At 33.4% G+C, this 23,751-nt stretch overlaps 1 protein-coding gene across 2 annotated transcripts in view; it reads left to right on the top strand.

The window, feature by feature from the left end:
• The window catches only part of LOC124543917, a 60,954-nt gene that overhangs the window by 2,055 nt on the left and 35,148 nt on the right, over nt 1-23,751 (top strand). For both annotated transcript variants that reach the window (XM_047122243.1, XM_047122242.1), the window contains exon 2: nt 7,521-7,647. In XM_047122243.1, the coding sequence (XP_046978199.1) occupies nt 7,521-7,647 (127 nt within the window). The remainder of the gene's footprint in view (nt 1-7,520; nt 7,648-23,751) is intronic.

The raw sequence follows: 23,751 nt of genomic DNA, 5'->3' as shown, positions 1-23,751 counted from the left end.
AAAAGTATATATAGATAGCCAAAAGGATGTTTTTGTATGTGTGTCATCGATAAATTCAGAAACTATTTGATCGATCATTATGCAAATTGGTATGTTTATCTATTGTTTTATGGAGAAAGTAATTATTTCATCCGTATCATTAAAAATAACCAACAGATGGCCCTTACGTGTATCACGATCCACTTATATTCCGATCAACCGATAAATATAAAATAAGAAATAAAAAATGAAAATCTATTCAAAAAGCATAACAACTAACTTAATTTCCGCCATATGCCAATACACATGAAATAATCACAACAATAATAATTGTCATTTTAAAATGAGATAATTATTATAAATTACATATATGGGAAGAAGTGATTAGCTGTTCTGATTATAAGAAAGTAAATAATAATAATTATTGGTAAGTATACTCATAACTCCAATAACAATGAATCTTTAGTATAAAATGTAAACGTAAGACACATAACAAAAAAAACAACTTATTTATATAAATTGAAACCACCATGCCATTAAAGAAATAGAAGATCGGAATATCAACAATATATGCGTAGCGTCATCCAAAAGAGCTACGGAAACAACACACCAACAAGAAATACGTTTAGAAACAAATAGAATCCGAATTTCTACTTTAAGAGCTGCTAAAACAGTTAGTCAACGAAATGATCAAGTTCCAGATCTTCGAACAAGCATCTTTATCGAGAGATACTGATAAACCTGACAAGCCCAATGACTGGATGATGAACGATTAAAATAGACTAAGTCAAGAACTAGAACCAATCTTCATAAATCAGCCTTCAATTACTATATAGGTTATGATAACAAGATGAATCCCGATGTGATCATTGGTTCAATGAATATAGTATGCCCATATTGTCACGCTAAATTAACTGATGGTATATGCTACTCCACTGGTAAAATGTATTTACCACAACTGGTTGAATCACCAGAACCTCTTCTTACCTACGTGACGGGAACTATTAAGGAGTCTAAATATTTCCTTCAGTATATTAGAAATTACAATTCATGCTTTTAAATGACATCCTTTGGAGCAACAAATATTGTACAATACAATAATTTCGCGTCTACGTTTAAAGTGTATCATATGATTGGTTCACTTCTTCCAGTATCTAAATAAAATCCCCAATCTCTAGACATTTATTTCACGGACAACGTAGAAAAAAATTGATCTTCGATGCATGTACAGTACCACAACTAAGCGAGAAATAATCGCTTAATTTAGGATTATGCCTAAAACTGCTCTAGAAAGTGAAAAAACAAATGATTCAAAGTAATTATCAATGCAGATAGAACGCAGAGCATAAAAGGCGTATTAAAGCTTCCATAGCTCCTGAAGTCACAGCTGTAATTGTCGGTACAGAAATTACATAACGAGGTATTGTTATCACTAAGCGACACAAAAACAATCTAGGTGTCGCTGAAAAATATCAATCGTATGACAATTATTACGTATCCATTTATGATTATGCGAGCAGAAGATGGATATCATCTCGGACTGTATCAAAATAATCTCACGACTGGCTCTGTGACATCGAAGAGTTAGATTTTTATGCGTATCGTATAATTAGAGATAATTAATCTAACCATATTCTGAAGCATCGTCAACTGTTTTAACAATTCATTGTTGACATGTACGCTATGGTCGAGAACGAACGATTAAATTACATTCGATGCAACCAATCAAAACTTCAAGCCAAAGGGTACATTTATTTACGTGATACATACAGATGACAAGGTTGTAAATGTAATAACATCGATATTTGATAGAACCGGATAATAGAGGACGTTTTTGTGTGATTCAAACTTCTCCAGAATATAGAAATTTAATTAAAATTTTCATCGTACCAACTTTACATCGAGATTACACCAACAAAAACATTCTCATAAATCATATCTGTTTCCGGATTCAAAAAAAGAAGATATGGTCTTGATAAATAAGTTTATGGGTGTTATGACCAGTCTGCAGCCTATCGAGAACATCATTGACGAATATTAAATGAAATAATTTTTGAGTATTTGATTAGAGCTCGCATGTTTCTTGATTATTTGTACATTCTATCAGTAATTAATTACAAAATTAAAAATTAAAAAAATATTTTTCTACGACTAATGCCCAGCGAAGCGGGCGGGTATAGCTAGTATATAATATGTGTTATTTATGGCACATAATATCTAGAGAACAAATATCGTCTAAAAAAAAATATACAATACAATCAAAGTTCAAGCGAATTCTTAATAGAACTGAACACGAAAACCGTAAAAAGATAAACAAAATGTCATCTTAATAAATGAATTAAAGAAAAATAGTGATGAAACCGCAAAGTCAGCTATCAGTAGCGATAGAATATATGACAAATGATAATGAATATGAGTAGGTAGTAAAAGTACAAAGTCGTCTCCCCGGAAAACTAGCAGAAGAATTATGAAAATATTTTTTAATGATCAATTAGTATGATTATAGTATGATATAGTATAGCAACGCTACAGATATTGAAACTGTTTTTATTCCGCAAAAAATCTTTGTTATCTTGCTAATTGTATTAGTAGGCATTATTATATTGATTCATGTATGGGAACTAACGATAGTGTGTTTCTGACATATTCCGCGGCTGTCATATTCTTCAGAGACTAGCTTATTGTTTCGAAGATATAGTGCACTCAGCACAAGTGTGAGTGCAAAGAGTTCAGGCACAGCCGACAGTAGTCCATGCCTTCTGAGTCGCGAGAGTGTAAACGCTGCTTTAGCCCAAACTCTCTGCTTCTTAGACATACTTTATAAATGAACTGAATATAATTTATTTTGTATAATTTTAGTTCATAACGTCGACCTCGCAGCCTTAAAAGGTTTTCTTTCTTGTTGTTGTTTTTAACGCAATCGATTGATAAAACCTTATATAAAAAGTTAAGAGCTTATATTATATTATAAAGTTGGCGTATAATATTAATGAACTTACATTAAGTCGATTAGACATTAAGTTGTTTTGACTTTGATTATTGTGTTACTTTTACAGGTAAAATAATAGATTTAAAATGAAAAAGTAAACACAATTCATTATCAGAAGGGTACCAAGCCGATTTCTTAACAAGTATTATCTATTCTATGGCAGTTTGACACGGATCGGAGAGGCGTCGGGATCATGTTATATATCACATCTGCGGCCGATTACTTGTTGTACTTTGAAAGTTATCTAAACAATTATCTTTTGGATATTTACTAAATATTACTGCTCAAACACAGCAAAGTAATAAAAAATAATATCGTTAATATTTAAAAATATTTTAGAATTTGATATCCTACTTCCTTTAGCAGCGAAATATACGTATATTTTCCGACCGAATGTGTCAAGTCCTTGTTGGACAATTCTTTAAAAAGAGTGCGTGGTCGCCTTTCACATACTTTCAGACATAATATTTGTAAATCACAGAAAATTAGTTGTGTTCGCCAATATTAATTTTAATAAAGTCACATAGTTACTTTAAAAAGTAATCTTTCTAAATTCGAACATAAAAAGTGGTCATTCACAATCAATTTATACATTCACAGTATTAAAATCACTAGCCCTTTCGCACGTTTTCATCCGCATTAAATATGCCTGCATCGTCCCTCTCAGCCGTAGCTTGATGTTAAATAGGCTATATCCTTCTTCAAGATGTGAGCTATCAAATACAGATCATTTTTCAAATCCGTCTAGAAACGACAAAGATTAACGCCTTCTAACATAAAGCATATTATAAACTCTTCAATTATATTACACCACACGTTCCAATTTTACATAATATCATAATAAAGTTAAAATGATTGCCATTGAAAAAATAAATTTTAAAAATATATTCTGTAAGCAAACTGATAGACTAAAAGTAAATTGAGCGGCATCCAGTTATGGGGAAAATAAAATTAATTGATGTGAAATATCGGCCTAACAACGTATTTGCCGTTACATTTTTGGAAAATTTATTTTTAGCAATCTATTAAAGTAATGGGTAAGCAATGTTTTTAATTTTGTTCTATAAATAAAAATATAAGAGCTTACATATAGTATTATTATTGCCAACGGAATTGTATAATTTTGGCTGACCAAATGACTATTTATTTTCTGAAAAGCCTTAACTTACTTCCTGTAAGGAAATGCTGAATTTTTTGTGCGACCAACATATTATGCTGTCAGTATAGCTTTTCTTGCTAACCGAATGTAAAAATCATAGTTTAATTACTTATCTTAAGAACCTAGAGGCATATTATTCTTGAGATGGACCAGTGGCTAGAATGCGTGCATCTTAATCGATGATTTCGGGTTAAAGCCCAGGCAAGCAACACTATATATATAATATGTGTGTGCTTAATTTGTGTTTATAATTCATCTCGTACTCGGCGGTAAAGCAAAACATTGTGAGGAAACCTATAAATGTCTCATTTCATCGAAATTCTGTCACATATGTATTCCACCAACCCGCAATGGAACAGCGTGGTGGAATATGTTTCAAACCCTCTCCTTATGGGAGAGGAGGCCTAGACCCAGCTGTGGGAAATTATTAGTATTATATTAGGCTATTCATTCACTTTACTTATTATTCTAAAGAACACCGTTGAGAGATATGTTCGAAAAACGGAATCAAATCTAAATGCGGTGCAAAGTAATACTTCGGAATTCAGTTGCATAACCAAAACTTTTAAATAATCACAACCTTAATTGAAACGTGAAAACCTCATTTGTTAAAACTTTGATTTCCTGTTCAGCTTATTTATAGGTCACTAATTGCGTTCAACGTTTTAATGGTACTACTATTCTGTTAAAATACAAAAAGTAAATAACAGTTAACGTGTTTGAACGTAATGTAACGTAAATGTTTTAATTTCAATTAATAAGTTTATTTAGTGTTTATACTATAAAAATAAATATTTCATTATTATTTGTCAGTTGTAACTATTTCCTGTCACACTAAATTCAATATGATGATTTGAAATGTGCCGATGAAAAGACATTTTGAAAATTCACTTATATTTCCTTACCAAGCGCATTTTTTTCATGGTCGGAAAAGTATTTACTTATTAACATAGGTGTGATACTTATTAAAAACGTGACCGGACTCTGCACGACGGCTAGGAAAGCGACATTCACTGGAATATGTATTCGACTACTGAAATTTAAATACAGCATGCCGTAGCGTCACCTCAGACAATTTTAATTGCATTTAGATAGTCAACTATCTATAGAGTAATTAAAATTTCGTTTCATCATTACACAATTATATATACATACATTATAGTCCCCACTCTACCTTCATTTAGCTCTCATATTTAATGCATTAGTTGAAAATTATTTTTAATAATTGCATATAAGATATAGTCATTTGTCTTCCTAAGTAAAATTATTGCGACAGAAGAAGAGGGAGAGAAGTAACAGAATCTAGAATCTGTTTTGTTGTCAATATCTAAATATTCTCCTTCAAATCTACTTACAAGCCTTTTGAAAAGTAAATTGTAAAATTACCACCGATTTGGAATGGAAGTTACTTCGTAGTCAATAACCGGCAAAAACCTAAGCTGGCTTTCCTCTGATTAATACATAATTTATATTCTGTGTTGAAAACAATGAAAACCCACCATCTGAAACATCACCATCAAAACAATGAAAATCAACCAAACATCAAACCCACAACAGACAAGACCTGAAAAATGCCGATACTGCGAACAATTCTACTGGCTATTCGATGACACAAAGGTCGACTAAGCGCTACAAGCACTTACGCGATTTGAAGCATTCATTTCATTTATATAGTAAGCAATCAATAAACTTTCAAAACATCTCTATATTTTGTATTACTTAAAAAACAAAGAGAAAATTCGTAATATGTAATAGTCATATCGCTAATAATGCGCACAATAAAAGTTAGCCGGCTTGAAGGCTATTTGCACACAAAAAATATATTTCAAAATAGTAGCTGCATGTTCAATTAACACTCATTATATCTACTAGCTGCAACCCTGGTTTCAGCCACCACTTAAATTTACGTGAGTGGAGAGTGCACGTATCGTCCTTCTTTTTGTTTTATCAAATAGGTAGGCTGACAGGCCTCCTGATAAGTAGTCACCACCTCCCATAGACAATGGCGCTGTATGAAATTACTACTTACATCACCAATACACTTTGAGAACTAAAATGTTCCCGTAGTTGGTTTACGCGTCCTCTAAACCGCAACACTACAATACTGAGTACCTACTGATGCATATAATAATGTTTAATATGTATATTAAAACTGTATCTATGAAATAAATATATTTCTTTTTCAAGCAAGGAAGCCTCTATCTCTAAAATATTTGACTCACCGGCTTGTGTGAGTCTTACCCCTGACATGGTCATTTACAACACGAGTAATAGAGGCTACAAAATTGTTTTGATTTAATGCATCCGTGTTTATAAGCAATAGCCTGTTCGCTGTTTCGCTGTTGAACTCAAGATTCCTGGTATATATTTATACGGATTTCGCTTTATTTTACAACTTCCAATAATCATTTCCATCTAAATATACAACACATATTTTATTTTAGTACATTTGAGATAAAAATCACATTTTGTTCAAAACTCTGTGTCATATGTGTATTCGAAATAAATACGAAAAACAAAAGCAGAACAAAACTTCAAATACAATTTTGGCGTAAACCACAACTCTTTTGTTTAAAACAATACGTAGAATTATTTGACAAACAATACAACTGTCTGAGATAGTTTTGAATTAATTATATGTATATAATATATGATTTTTAAAAGTTAATATAATATATACATCACAACATATTTATCATAAATGTAAATACAGTCCTTTAGCGTAATGTTATTGTTACCGTATTCGAAGCGCATCAATGACGATGCTTATTATACACATATGAATCTCGGTATCAGTTACGCATAAATGTAAAGTAAAGTAACAGCCTGTACATTTCCCACTGCTGGGCTAAGGCGTCCTCTTCTATTAAGGAGGTTTGGTGAAATGCACATGTGGCAGAATTTCGATGAATTTGGACACATGTAGGTTTTTTCACGATGTTTTTCCTTCACCGCCGAGCACGAGATGAATTATAAACACAAATTAAGCACATATATATAGTTGTGCTTTCCTGGGTTTGAACCCGAAATCATCAATTAGGATGCACGCTTTCTAACCATTGGGCGATCTCATTTCTTCTCAATTACGCATACACATATGAAGATCGGATAGCAATTGTTCATCTTTTATCTCGTACTCATCGGGATTCCTGCCCTCTTATCTACATACATAAGGACACATAAGGTCATTTCCTTATGAGTTCATAGGAATAAACGTTCATAGGAACAATTGCAATCTGTTAAACTTTTAATTTACGTTTTATTTCTGGAATTTGGAATGGAATTCTGGACGTCTTAACGAACGGAATAATGACACTGTTTTATATATTAATATCGACTGCTTCAGCTGAGCTTATCGTGTCTATTGCAGTAATAAACATTATTTTGTTACAGATGATGGCGGAGCACAAATAAATGAAGACAGCTGCGATCCTAGCGAGTTAAAGACCTGCGTAGACATGACACCGCGAACGCCAGTGGGCTTACCTCGCACAAGAGAAGAACTAGATGCCCATTGCCAGTGAGAATATATGATACTTTTTTATTTATATTCGAATATCGTATACTTTCTGACAAAATAAGCCTGACGAGTGACTAATTGGTGACAGATAAATGCCGATTTCGTAGCAAGCGGGTTATATTACCGAATATAAGGATCCGAAAGGTGGTGTTTATAACTTAAATAGTAGACAGTCTGTATATGCATATGGCCCACTGCTGGATTAAACTTTTCTTCCCTTTGAAGAGAAGTTACATCACGTCTCAAAATTTGTCATTTCCATACATTTAGTTTCCCTAACAATACTGTAGGCATATTTGATTGTTACACACAAGTGTAAATAGATATCTAAGATGTTATGGCTTATGTGCTCGTAATTTAATTGACTCAGTCTCTCTTCTCATCGTAAAGAGCAATAATTCCAAGTCGTTATTTTTAATCTTGTAATGCTTTCTTATTTTAAAGATATTATTTATTTCAGCTATACATTTACTTTAATAAATATAACAATAGGCAAAAAGTCATTTATCTAGAATATAAAGAGACTTACTTACTTGTACGAGTATTAACCATACACATTAAAGTATAACTATAATTTAAATTTTTAGAAAAGTTCTTTGTGGTTATTTTTATTTTACAATTGTTTTTCTTTCATTTCTAAGTTTTCTTTATAAGGTAAGCTAACAATTGAAGTTTTGCCTTTATGTTTATGTAGGTATACTCGTATTATAGACAAAAAAGACAGGAGAAGGTAGGTATAACAAAGGCGGTCTAGTCGATAGAAAGCGATCTCTTTCAGAAAACCTTTGGATATAGAACTCGACTTAGAAGCAGCGTTCAATTGTACATAATAAGACGGTATTGTTTGAAATAATAATATAGCTAAATAAATATTTATAACATACCTTTCCATTGACCTGACTAAATAGTCAGGTCAATAGAAAGGTATGTTCTCCGTGATTCCTAATTTGGAGCACACTTCAATTACCTGTTATTAAAACAATAAGGCCAGTTATATTTCAGTAGAATATAAATAGAACGGTTTATTTTATATGATTACAAAATAAAAAAAATTCCCTGCTTTTATAAAGTAGAGTATATAAAATAAAAATAATGATAATATTATAAGCTTTAAAATAAATAGTGTATGCTCATTACGTGATACAAATCTATACTTATAATAAATCTGTAGGGAGGCCAATTCTGTACATGAAATATTTTTCCAAAATAACTATCAGGGGGTGATCAGGGGTCGATACTGATGGCAAAAATGCAATCAGTAAAATTTTTGTCTGTCTGTCTGTCTGTCTGTCTGTATAACCGTTATAGAAACAAAAACTACTCGACGGATTTTAACGAAACTTGCTACAATTATTTTTCAAACTCCTGGGCTGGTTATAGTATACTTTTCATCACGCTAAAATCAATAGGAGCAGAGCAGTGAAGGGAAATGTTGGGAAAACGGTAGAAATTACTCCCTATTTTAAGCTTCCGTCGCGTGTACAGCCTTAATGGTTAAATGCACATAGAAATCATGTATTACGGAAATGTTCTCCTTAAAATTATACAAAAAATTTCCCATGACAGCCTATATCTACCTTTTACGGTTGACTCATAATAACACGTGACACTCCCAGTAGCTTAGTATTTCGAAGCTTTCTGATTATATTTGTCTATTCCTACGTTTATAACACTCTGAATCATCCCAAATTAAAAAAGTTAACAGTATTTACTATTCCATATTAAAGAATCATAGAAATCGGTATAGAAACACCAAAGTTATACATGAAATACGCTAATAATGTAGCTATCGCACGTGAATACTAAATCTATTAGGTTGGGGAAAAAGTCTTTTCGCATATAGTATGTATGAACTTGTAATAAAATCTCTTTGGCTATACCATTTGTATCTGGCTGGTTTTGGTATCATTAAAAAGTTTTAATTTTAAAGAAGGCACTTCCAAATTCAAATTAGGAATTTGTGTGATTTTCATTTGTTTTTGTTGTTGTTAAAATGAGTGAATCTAAAGAAGAAATTCGATACATTTTAAAATTTTACTATAAAAAAGGTAAAAATGCAACTCAAGCCGCGAAAAAAATTTGTGATGTTTATGGACCTAATGCAGTATCTGTGAGAGTAGCGCAAGTTTGGTTTAAGCGTTTTCAAGCCGGAAATTTTGATATCAAAGATGCATTTCGCTCTGGTCGCCCTGTTACGGACAAAATTGATGCCATTTTTGAAAAAGTGGAGCAAGATCGGCATATTAGTAGTTACGATGTAGCTGAAGAACTGGCAATTGACCACAAAACGGTTTTGACTCATTTGAATAAAGCTGGGTACACAAAAAAGCTCGATATTTGGGTGCCTCATTAACTCACTGAAAGAAACCTAATGAACCGTGTACTCATTTGTGATTCTTTATTACGACGTAATGAAACCGAACCATTTTTGAAGAAGCTGATAACTGGTGATGAAAAGTGGATCACATACGACATGAACGTGCGAAAAAGATCGTGGTCAAAGGCCGGTCAAGCTTCACAGACTGTGGCAAAACCCGGATTAACTCGCAACAAGGTAATGCTGTGTGTATGGTGGGATTGGAAGGGCATCATTAATTATGAGCTGTTACCGCCCGGCAGGACCATCGATTCAGAACTGTATTGCGAACAATGGATGAGATTGAAGCAAGAAATTGAGAGAAAGCGGCCAGAATTGATCAACAGAAGGGGTGTGGGTTTTCACCATGACAACGCTAGACCTCACACATCTTTAGCCACTCAACAAAAATTACGAGAGTTTGGCTGGGAGGTATTAATGCATCCGCCGTATAGTCCTGACCTTGCACCTTCAGATTTTCATCTGTTTCGGTCTCTGCAGAATTCCTTAGGCAGTGTCAGGTTAACATCACGAGAGGACTGCCAAAACCACTTGTCGCAGTTTTTCGATCAGAAGCCCCAAAATTTTTACAGCAATGGGATCATGTCACTACCAACAAGATGGCAAAAAGTTATGGAACTAAATGGCACCTACATACTTTAGTCAAATGTAAATAAACTATAAAAAAAACTTTTTGAATTTTCATATAAAATACGAAGAAACTTTTTCCCCAACCTATTATACTACTATATAAATCGCTAGAGTCTGTCTGTACACTTATTTTTGTCGTAATTCGTCATAAATGTTTTTTTTATGATTGACTGACATAATTTTTACCATTTTTGTAATTTTTGTCTGTCTGTCTGTATGTTCTGCTAAACCTCGAGAACAGCTTTACCGATCTTTATAAAAATTGGTATACAGGAAAAACATATGCTTGCGCAAATCATAGGCTATCTATATATACAAAAGTACATTTGTTTGTATGTGTGTCATCGATAAACTCAGAAACTATTTGATCGATCATTATGAAAATTGGTATGTATATCTATTGTTTTATGGAGAAAGTGATTATTTCATCCGTAATATTAAAAATAACCAACAGATTGCTCTTAAGTGTATCACGATGCACTATTATAATTATGAAATATGAAATAAAAAATGAAAATCTATTCAAAAAGCATAACAACTGACTTAATTTCCGTCATTTGGCAATAAACATAAAATAATCACAACAATAATAATTGTCATTTTAAAATAATTATAAATTACGTATACGAGAAGAAGTGATTAGCCGTTTTGATTATAAGAAAGTAAACAATAATCATAATTGGTAAGTATACTCATAACTCCAATAACAATGAATCTTTAGTATAAAATGTAAACGTAAGAGACATAACCAAAAAAACAACTTATTTATATAAATAGAAACCACCACGCCATTGAAGAAACAAAAGATCGGAACATCAACAAATATATGCGCAGCGTCATCCAAAAGAGCTACAACAGGAAACAACACACTAACAAGAAATACGTATAGAAGCAAATAGAATCCGAATTTCTACTTTGAGAGCTGCCAAAACAATTAGTCAACGTAATGATCAAGTTTCAGATCTTCGAACAAGCATCTTCATCAAGAGATACAGAAAAACCTGACGAGCGAGCCCAATGACTGGATGATCAACGATTAAAATATACTAAGTCAAGAACTAGAACCAATCTCAATAAATCAGCCTTCAATTACTATATAGGTGATATATGAATGATAACAAGATGAATCCCGATGTGGTCATTGGTTCAATGAATATAGTATGCCCATATTGTCACGCTAAATAAACTGATGGTATATGCTACTCCACTGGTAAAATGTATTTACCAAAATATAATCTAAATCTATCAATTTTTAAAAAGCTTGTGAAAGACCATTTCCTGGCATTGTCTTATGGTGACAATACTTTTAATATTTGATATAGCATTTTTGAATGTATGTATGTAAGTATCTATGTATGTATGTATGTATGTATGTATCTATGTATGTATGTATGTATGTAAGTATGTAAGTAAGTATATATTTATATATTTTTGTATGAATATGTGTATGTATATTATGTGATAATTATTATTTAATATAGGTACATTAAACATTATATATAACATGTGACACCACCCTTCACTGAAATGAAGACTGTGTTTTTAAGCCCATAAGGTTGTCTGGTAGAAATCGCTACCTAGCGATAAGACCGCCTTATTGTGCATCTCATTTTATTTTCTATATATTTCATTTTTATTGTTAAATTACTCTGTTACTGTGGTGTACAATAAAGTATATTATTATTATTATTATTATTATTACCACAACTGGTTAAATCACCAGAACCTCTTCTTATTTACGTGACGGGAAGGTATATTAGAAATTACAATTCATGCTTTCAAATGACATCATTTGGAGCAACAAATATTGTACCATACAATAATTTCGCGTCTACGTTTAAATTGTATAATATTATAGGTTCACTTCTTCCAGTATCTAAATAAAATCCCCAGTTTCTGGACATTTATTTAATGGACAACGTAGAAAAAGATTGATCTTCGATGCATGTTGAGTACTACAACTAATCGAGAAATTATCGCTAAATTTAGGATTATGGGGACTACAGGAGCTAATTGCCCTTGAGAATCACGCGCACACATACATACACTAACGAGTCTAACGACAAAAACGGCATGTCCCCGCGCGCACTACGCTTAGCGAGGCGGCGAGGTTACGCCTGAATATTCCAATAGATGGCGCCGAACCGCCGCGCGCCGCGCCGAGCGAAAGCGAAGCGAAGTCAATTCTATCAATCATAGATTTCATAAAAATAGACAGGACAACAGAATTATTTTAATTTCTTTGTGTCATTTAAAAAATTATGATAAAATTAAACTGAATTAATTAAACTTAAGTTATTATTATTTTATGTACAAAAAATAGTTAATTTAAACATTTTTTCTTTAATTTTTACTGTATCAATTCAATTAGTTGTAATACTAAATATTAAATCGTACCTATTTTTAAATTTTATAAGTTTGTTAAGCGATTTATTAAATAAAATTGGAACTGTTCGTAATTTGTACACTGACAAAAAGCGTAGAGTTTGTTCATTTTACTAATATCGGTACACAAAGAAAAAAAATTAAGTTAAAAAAGTCAGCATCAAAAAGTTACTATAAAAATAATATCGTCAAGTCAGTTTAGTAGAATTATTGGTTAACTCGGTCAATCACAGTGGGTTTAGTCATAAATCTCATAAAAATAGTTTGGATATTAGAATTATTTGTATTGTTTTTGACTGATATTTGAAATAAAACTGATTCAATTAAATTCAAGTATTTTTAATTATTTTTGGTTTAACAAAAAAACAAATAAATTTCGTTTCAATTTTTTTATTAAAATATTTTTTTTAATTATTTGTTCGTCCTCGTTCGTTATTAAAATATCTTGGATACTTGCAATCAATATTTCACCCACTTTCACTGAAGCTACGAGCTAAAATTTTTCAATTGTTACTATTTCCAATCTTTAAAAAATATTGAATTACGTATATGACACTTCTAAATATTTTAGTTCTTTGGTTCACAAAAATTACATATTTCAAGATGGCCCAGTGGGTAGAACGCGCGCATCTTATTGCGGGTTCAAACCCAGGCAAGCACCACTAAATATTCATGTGATGTGCTAATTTGTATTTATTTATTTTTTTTATTATTAAATTTCATCCATACATAAAACTTAAACTCTAACGTAATAGAAATAGCTTCCGTGTTATTTTTTTTCGATTTTCTTAATTCTGAAAAAATAAATGCATAGTTGTTAGGAATTAAATTTTAATAATTATAAAATATATATATATGTCGGCGCGAAACCACGTATTTAAGAAATCACGTGTCCAGAAATTATTATTTTATGATTATTTTAATAATTTGAAACTGTTTCATTGTTAAATGAATAATTTTTAGTGAATTTTGAAATGTTAAATTACTCTGAAATATTTTAATGTTTGTAAACAACTGTTAACTTGAGTGAATAAGTCTACCCACCTATTTTTGTTATAAAAGATCAAGCGCCCGCCGGTATCGACAGACTTGGTCGAGCCGTCGGAGCGATCGGACAGTCTCATATTGGAATAAATCAGAGAGGATTATTTCCTGAGTTTTATTTCATACCACCGAAGATGGTTAAAGATCGAAACTCCGACACTCGTGACGTCAGCTATGCTGGCGTCATGTTTTTTAAAAACGCGCTCGGACATGCCTACTCCGTTATCAGAAGCGGGATCGGAACAAGCTCCGATCTCTGCCACGTCCTCATCAGCTTCGGTTCCACCTGTCATAGAAGGATCGCTACAAGACAGAACCATATTGCGAAGTGATAAGAAGATCTCTAAGCACTGCACACTTACTGCTTGGTACATCTACTAGCAACTTCGGTGTAATGGGGCCCATCTATGTGGCAGAACCGCAAGCCACGGATCCAATAAATCATTCATCAGCTCCAAAGCCGACTAGTGCGGGAGTACCCACTTCGTCAACACTTGAGGCGGCTACTTCCTACAATTAAGAACAATACGCTTCAAGGGCATCCTCATTTGCCATACTGTTCATATGTGTGGAACATCTTAATTGAAAAATCAATAAGTGACCATGTGGATCACGGAGATCATGGATATCGCGGGGAAATGAGACACTAAGATAAACAACACGTCAGGAAACAGCCGAGCAAATGGCTAAGTGGAAAAAGTTATTACTACCCTCAAAAACGAGTTAAGATTAGTTCTTGATTATTATTAAGAACTACGAGACTGAACAGTGCATCTAGTATATGGAGTTGCACCACTCTCTTATTACACAAAGAAAACATCACATACCACCTGAATTTCTTAAACCTGATGGACATTAATAACCAGAGGACTTTGCAGCACTGACAACACACAACAGCAACAAGAGACTCTTGTGCGGAATAAAACAGTCATCGCTTCTATTCTCAGAAAACTAAAATTAATTATTTTCAGCATAAAGATTAATGAGTCCACGTAACCACCATTACTTGATGTGATTAATTAATTGTGTCTTTCGAGATTTACAGGTTTCATAAGAACGCATCGCATCGCGAAGGTGGTCGGCAGAGGGCGCTCGTGATCAGCTTCGTCGTGCACCGCAGCCGGGCGACCAAGAAATGCGACTGGTGCAGAGCACGCACCATCCCGCAGAATGTCACTAATAACACAACTACAGCAACGAATGACCCTTGTTCGAAATATAACAGTCATCTTTTTATTCTCAGAAAACTAAAATTAATTATTTTCAACATAAAGACTAAGAGTCCACGTAACCACTATTACATGATATGACTAATTAAGTGTGTCTTTCGAGATTTACAGGTTTCATAAGAATAACATCGCATCGCATCGCGAAGTTGGTTGACAGAGGGCGCTCGTGATCAGCTTCGCCGAGCACCACAACCAGAAACGCGACTGGTGCAGAGCACGCACCGTCCCGCAGAATGGCCGTGACAGCGGGAGTTGCCACCCATATCACGAGCTGGTCAGTCAGTCCGAGTGGTCAACATCGACGAGAACTAATCATCACATTAAAACTGTGAGGCAAAATTTACTTATCTTACCTCTTAAAATTTAAAAAGAAAAAGCTTAAAATCTAAAAAGAAAAAGAAATAAAAAAGAAAGCAATAACGAAAAAAAAAAAAAAAACAAAGAAAAAAAAATTTTTTTTTTATTATTAATTACCATTGAGATTCCTCATGCAACCATAACTAAACACGTACACTCCGGTTTGAGAGTGATACCTCTGAGCTAACCACGTGTTACCCTCGTACTACTCACGGATCCTTGATGTATCCAAAAGTGAACCATGAGATACCGTTGGGAGGCGTTGTGGAGCCGTGGTAGCCATTTATATACCGTAATCTGGAGAGTGATACCTCTGAGCTAACCATGTGTTACCCTCGAGCTACCCGCGGATCCTTGATGTATCCACAGAGAACTATGAGATACCGTAGGGAGACCTTGTGGACCGTGGTATAGACATGTATACACCACAGATCTACGAGAACCTTTAACAGTTATGACACAGTTATGAGCATAGTGTGCGTAAAATCTGCCCACATTTATTATAATAAAGGTGCATGAGAGATTTCTTTGTGTACTGTTTTACAAAACAATTATCAAAGGTCAACATGATGTGTTGCTTACAGATACCTGCTTCAAAAATATTTTTGATTCACAGATTTCCAATCGCACAACTTAGGCAGGTGCAGAGCGCGCACCGCCTGTCAGAATGGCCGTGTCGGCGCGAAACCACGTATTTAAGAAATCACGTGTCCAGAAATTATTATTTTATGATTATTTTAATAATTTGAAACTGTTTCATTGTTAAATGAATAATTTTTAGTGAATTTTGAAATGTTAAATTACTCTGAAATATTTTAATGTTTGTAAACAACTGTTAACTTGAGTGAATAAGTCTACCCACCTATTTTTGTTATAAAAGATCAAGCGCCCGCCGGTATCGACAGACTTGGTCGAGCCGTCGGAGCGATCGGACAGTCTCATATTGGAATAAATCAGAGAGGATTATTTCCTGAGTTTTATTTCATACCACCGAAGATGGTTAAAGATCGAAACTCCGACACTCGTGACGTCAGCTATGCTGGCGTCATGTTTTTTAAAAACGCGCTCGGACATGCCTACTCCGTTATATATATATATATATATATATATATATATATATATATACATCCTACAACCTTTTTGGCGTCATGTACGTGGTGCATCATTACGACGTCCCCAAGTTCCCCTTACTTTAATTAACATGTCTTAATGAATACTGCTTAGTTTTTTGATTTCCAGGTCCTTGGGATACGTTGTTTTCCGATAAAAACAAAATCCGCGATATTCGTCTTTCAGTCATGCCCAAACATTTTTGAACCCCTAACCATGATGATACATTTAAAGCATCCTAGATATATTGATCATAATTTACCTATGGCATCGATTATTTAGCGTCCTCACAGGATGGACTGTATTTGGAAGTGCGACGTTGCCAGCTTTAGGTTTGTTGTCTCTTTCTTTTCCTATCGCTGTTCTGTTCAAACAGTTCAACGTTTATTTTGCTCCAATATTCGTAAGGCTTATACATATACGGATGTCCGATATGTTATTATGTGTAAATACGAATCTTTTTCAATTTTTTTATATTAGATTCATATTTGGTTTGCGCAAATATGATCGTGTCTCTCATTTTCACTCTTAGCACAAGTGGCTCTGCCCATAAAACTTCATCGGAATAATTATGACTTCTCTATCATATTACTTTGTTGTTGCATTTGTTATCGCCTGTGTTTTATTTTTTCTGTATGTCATAAAAATCTACCTACCAAATTGTATATTTACTATAATAAAATGATAGTATTTATAATAAAATGAAATTACTGGGAGCAGTGCTTTCATTTTATAGTTGGTAGCATACAGCCACATAGTACCACCTAAAATAGTACTGTATGCTTCAAGATCACGATCTATCGGCTATTGTACAAGGTTCAATTTTGGGTCCCTTTCTATTTCTGGTATATATAAATGATCCTTTTTATGTTAAAGGTATTTGTGATATAGTGTTGTTTGCTGACGATACTTCACTGATTTTTAGGGATGACAAAAAAAACTGACTATGACGATGTGAACGGTGCATTATCACAGATACACAATTGGTTTACAGTAAATAATTTAGTTTTGATTGCTCAAAAAACAAAATGTGTAGTTTTTACCCTACCCAATGTTAGAAAGCATAATTATAAGATATCTATAAACGGTGACCGTCTTGATGTAGCCGATACTACGGTGTTCTCAGGAGTAGAATTGGATTCCAAACTTCAGTGGAGTCCTCATTTATCATCCCTAACAGGAAGACTCAGCTCTGCAACATACTTTTAGAAAAGTTAGACAACTAACTGTGGTTGATACCGCTCGTCTAGTATATTTTGGTTTTTTTCACAGTATTTGTCATATATATTACTTTGGGGTAACACTGCAGGTATTAAATCTGTCTTTATTTTACAAAAGAGAACAATCCGGTTTATTTATAATCTTGGAGCTAGATACTCTCTTCGGGATGTTTTTAAAAAAGTAGGAATACTCACTGTTGCGTCTCAGTATATTTACAACGATATAATGTATATTCACAGTAACATTGATCACTTTGATAAAATCAGTGATCATCATTGTTTGTGCACTAAAAGTAAGGATAAGCTTATAACACCAAGTTTCCGACTCCGCAAAGTCAATAAATCCTTCTTGGGGCAAGGTATCCGATTCTATATTATAGTAAAATTCGGCAGAAATTTTTAACTTTGCCATTTCGTAAATTCAAATCGTTTGTAAAAAATACATTGTTAAAAAAGGCATATTATTCGAAACAAGATTTAATAGATGATAAAAAAGCGTCGAGGTATCTGTTGACTTCCCAGCTGAATATATTAATATAAATAATTGTATTTAATTAACATAACTTTGTATTTTTTAAGTGTTGAAATAGAGTAACTACTGAGTTTTTAGCCGGTTCTTCTCCGTAGAATCTACTTTCCGAACCGGTGGTAGCTTCACTTAATTGTAAAATGACGATTCAAAAGTGCTTGTTAAAGCCTATTTGAATAAATTTTATTTTGATTTATGTTTTTTTTTTTTTTGATTGAGCGTCCGTATGCAGCTATTAGGCGTCCGTATAAAGCTATTGGGCGTCCGTATACAGCTATTAGGCGTCCGTATACAGCTATTGGGCGTCCGTATAAAGCTAATGGGCGTCCGTATACAGCTATTAGGCGTCCGTATACAGCTATTGGGCGTCCGTATACAGCTATTGGGCGTCCGTATACAGCTATTGGGCGTCCGTATACAGCTATTGGGCGTCCGTATACAGCTATTGGGCGTCCGTATACAGCTCTTGGGCGTCCGTATATGCCTATTTGGCCTCTGTACAAAGTTACTAAGCTTTACGCCGGTTTGTTTACACCGAATAATAAAAACTACCAATCACAGATAACAGAAGATTTAACAGTACAGATACCAATCACGATTGATATAGATGTTGTACAAACTTTCACCCCCTTTTATCCCCCTAGAGGATGATTTCGTGGATGGAAACTATCCTATCTTCATACCAAATTTAATTTAAATCAGTTTATCGGATATAGATTCCCTGTACAAACTTTTACTTTCCTTTTTTATCTCGTTAGGGTATAATTTTGGAGACAAAATTATCCTATGTTCTTTTCTACAAAGTCCCGATACTAAATTTCATCTAAATCGGTTCAGCAGCTTAAGCGTGTAAAGATAACAGACAGACAGATATACTTTATATTATTATTATGAATAATTAATATAAATATTAATTATTGTAATAATATTTAAAAAAAACTTCCACGAAGTCCTCGGGGATTCACATATTCATTATTAATATATTTTATAAACATTAAATGACTGATGTAAAACAATAATCAAGCACCGAATAGGTATTATGTAACGCGTAAGTAATGAGCGAGATGGCAACGTCGCAATTTTGGACGCCAAATACGCGAATCCGTAGTCAGGAATTCCCCTCGATATACTGTGTGCGATATACGCGCTGCGCCAGCGCCTCACCTGCGCGGTGATTTCTTCGGGAACTTTTCAATATTTTATTGCAACTATTTAGAGCGATTTTTAGCTTCCGTCGATTTTTGTACTACGGCTAGCTAGGATGAATAGGACCTCAATGCCACCGGCTAAAAAAGTGGCGTCCGGTATACGGACGCCAAAAGCAGGTGGACGCCAGTTTAAATGCATTTTCGCCTTCAGTGGACGGCCAATTGTTTGCGGGATAAATATATATATATATATATATATATATATATATATATATATATATATATTTTTAAATATAGTCCTTTAAAAATAATAAAACTTTAGTTCAGAGTGCGGGGATCGAACCCGCACATTCTTCTTGGACTTGCTTGCATTGACCAAATACTCCATGGTGACTGTAAGAAATCTGTCGAAAAATCTGATTCTATGCGAACTAATTGCATTTTTTTTAATAAATGTTTCCAATAATCATTATTTATAATATATATATGTTTACTAATTAAATACTCTTACCTTTTCATATTATCTTTCATATGTTCGGCTTTTTAATTTATATGAACGTTTTTTAGTTTTCTTCACAGATTGTACTTTATTTCCCATGTTTACAAAATTAAACTTTATAAAAAATAACTTAACAAAAAAATAAATGGCTAACTACAACTAGACTATTTTAACTTAATATATTTATTTACATAAAAGAATAATATTCGACAATTAATTTACAATTAAATTTACACAAAAATAAAATCTACGAGATTTTATTCGCAACGATGCGGTGAAAAGAGCGACACGTCTGTATAGCAACAGGCCTCGGCCGGCAGTGTCTGTACGAGGCGCTCACGCACACATGCTTACGCATTTTGGTCGAAAATAAGAAAATCTGATTTAAAAAAAATCTATTGATTTTACTAAATAATTAACATAATAAATTTTTAGTATATTGTTTGTAGAATAATCTGACAAAAGACCAAAATTATTGAAGGTATATAAGTGTAGTTAAAAAACAAAAAAAGACTTTTTTAGAGGTAACTTTGCGATTTTTTTCTATCGTACCAAATTAATTACATCATGTTTTCAACACAATTAATAACTAGCATCTATCCTAAAGATTAACATATATTTTTTTCATTTGGTTTATTGCATTGGATTATATACTTTTTGGCATTTTAAAACTTGCATTTAGCTCATGTAGTCCCCTTAAATGATTTTGACAAATAAGTTTATGGGTGTTATGACCAATCTGCAGCCTATATAGAACATAATTGAAAAAAAAAAGATAGGCCCCGACGAATTGAGAACCTCCTCCTTTTTTTGAAGTCGGTTAAAAAGATGATATAGATGACGACTATTAAATGAAATAAAAAATAAGTATTTCATTTAATATTCTAATTGTATATTGCTTTGTTTCTTTATTATTTGTTCATTGTTGATGATCAGTAATTAATTACAAAATGAAAAATTCAAAATTAATTTTTCTGCAACTAATGCCCAGCGAAGCGGGCGGGTATAGCTAGTAACAAATAAATGTCTTAAAATATTCGTAAAAATAATGGAAAATAGACATTGACAATATATGTATAAGCACCAATCGAGTCGAAATGGCTCATTGGTTAGAACGCGTGCAACTTAACCGATGATTGCGGGTTCAAACCCAGGCAAGCACCGCTGATTCATGTGCTTAATTTGTCTTTATAATTTATCTCGTGCTCAGCGGTGAAGGAAAACATCGTGAGGAAACCTGCATGTGACAAATTTCATAGAAATTCTGCCACATGTGTATTCATGTGTATGTGGTGGAATATGTTGCAAACCTTCCCCTCAAAGGGAGAGGAGGGCTTTAGCCCAACAGTGGGTATTTACAGGCTGTTGTTGTTGTTGTTGTATAAGCATGGACTCTCCTATATAACTCGCTCAAATAATATGAGACCGTTAAATGTTTATATATTTGAAAAAGATGAGATAGCCAATTACCTAAAACACGTAATTATTGACCTAAGATTGCGAGATCAAAAGTGGGGACGTCCTAATAAGTTTAAGTCCCACGATATGAATGTCGTGCTTGGTGATAAAGGATAAAGTCTAGAACTTGCGTGTGTCGGTTTAATTATGTTACGTTTGTGGTAGCCAACCAATATTGGATTAGCTTAAAAGCAGCAGTAGTATGTAATAATTATTATACTTCTAACCGACTAAAGTCTCGGCGGATATTTTTGTCGTGCGCTAGACTAGCGCTAACTGCTAACTACTACTAGAAATTTCATGTTGGACATTTGTGTCACACACAGAAATTTGTGGCGCAGCTTCATACTATATTATAAAATTCCGATGATATATCAATCTAGATCCAATATATATTTTTTCTTTTTACCTTTCCTTTAGGCTGTATTTAGGCTTAGAGTTCGCAATAGGCGACATGAAAAATGGCTCAATTTAAGAGACAATGAGAAAACAATACCCCCACGAATGTAGGATACCTGCTAAACTTAAAATGTCGTAATGAAGTTAATATATAAAGAACGATTGTTAAAATATAAATTGAATTAAAAAAAAGTATAGTAATCGTTTTAGAGTGTAGGTTTAATCACAATTAATAATTAATCACAATCGGAGACGAACGTTGTTTCAAAGGACGGTTATTACATAAATGTTTTACGATCCATTCCGGAAAAGTGGTTTTTTATTTTATGTCATAAACACATAATAGGTATATAGTTGAAAGCTATCCAAGAAAACTTAATATTAGGAATTCAAATATTAACCAGCAGATACTAAATAGATTTGCATAAAATTTGACTAACAAAACGAGTAGGTCCAAACTGGATGTTAATAGCGAAGTCCAGAAAAAGCTGGCTAAATTTGGAGGAGGCCTTTACGGGGGGTTTTCTTACAAAATAACTACACTTTCATAATTATTTATCAACGTATCTAAAGTTCATTTATGAAACTACTAACATAACAATAATGATCTAAATATACATGTTTTCTGTAAGAAATAAAAGCCTTTTTTATTTACTTTTTTCTTTTATTTGACTAAATTCAATCAATTAACCAAAACCTAATCATATTTTTAATCTAGATAAGATAATTAGACCTGAGCCAATTTTACTAACTTAAAACCGTAATAGTACATTACGGATCCAACGTCGATTATTCCGTAAAAAATTAATGTCGGCTTAATCGTAATTGCGAGCGAGCTGAGATCAAAACCAGGCAAGCACCACTATACATTTATATGTGCTTAATTTGTGTTTATAACCCATCTCGTGCTCGGCGGTGAAGGAAAACATCGTGAGGAAACCTACATGTGTCTAATTTCAACGAAATTCTGCCACATGTACATTCCACCGACCCGCATTGGAACAGCGTGGTGGAATGTGTCCTCCTCCAACTTTCTCCTCAAAGGGAGAGGAGGCCTTTAGCCCAGCAGTGGGAAATTTACAGGCTGTTACTATCGACATCGACTAACTTACTCAATTAAAATAGCGCATCAGTGTCTGTGTGTTTTCAACATATTTTCATGAGGGAGATAGGAAGTGTGCTCGTACTTTTTCCTTCTGAAACCGAAAAACTTTTGTAATATGAAAAAGGCAATATCCCAGAGAGTTGGACTTTGTAATATTCAGGATTCAAGTTAAGGTGAGATACATACATTATCCCAGCAGTGGGAAATTTACAGGCTGTTACTTTACTTTACTTAATCGTAATTGAGGACCAATTTAATTTATTAATATCGGATATGGAACCTTGTACTCATGTTACTCGACTGCATACACTACATTTTGTGGAACAATGTATAGTACGACACAACTTAGATGTCGCATCGGCAAAATTCGTAAAACCGATCACATCCCAATTGAGTACGCTATCCCAAATTATCAAAATTTATATCTGATACGAATATGATCTTTACACAAACGTAATAACTTGTAATATCATATGACTTAATATATTCGTCAATTTGACGCGTCGATTTACATGCCCTTGCTTTCTCTGACGCGTGAATCTATAGCGACGAATAGCATCGAATGGCGCGATAGGGAGCTATTTCTATTGGTTGTGTAAATCGGCAGTGATCGG

Source organism: Vanessa cardui, chromosome 3 (assembly GCF_905220365.1).
Source record: "Vanessa cardui chromosome 3, ilVanCard2.1, whole genome shotgun sequence".
NCBI lineage: Eukaryota > Metazoa > Arthropoda > Insecta > Lepidoptera > Nymphalidae > Vanessa > Vanessa cardui.
Note: the sequence above shows the minus strand (reverse complement) of the source record. Positions and strands in the feature narration are given on the sequence as shown.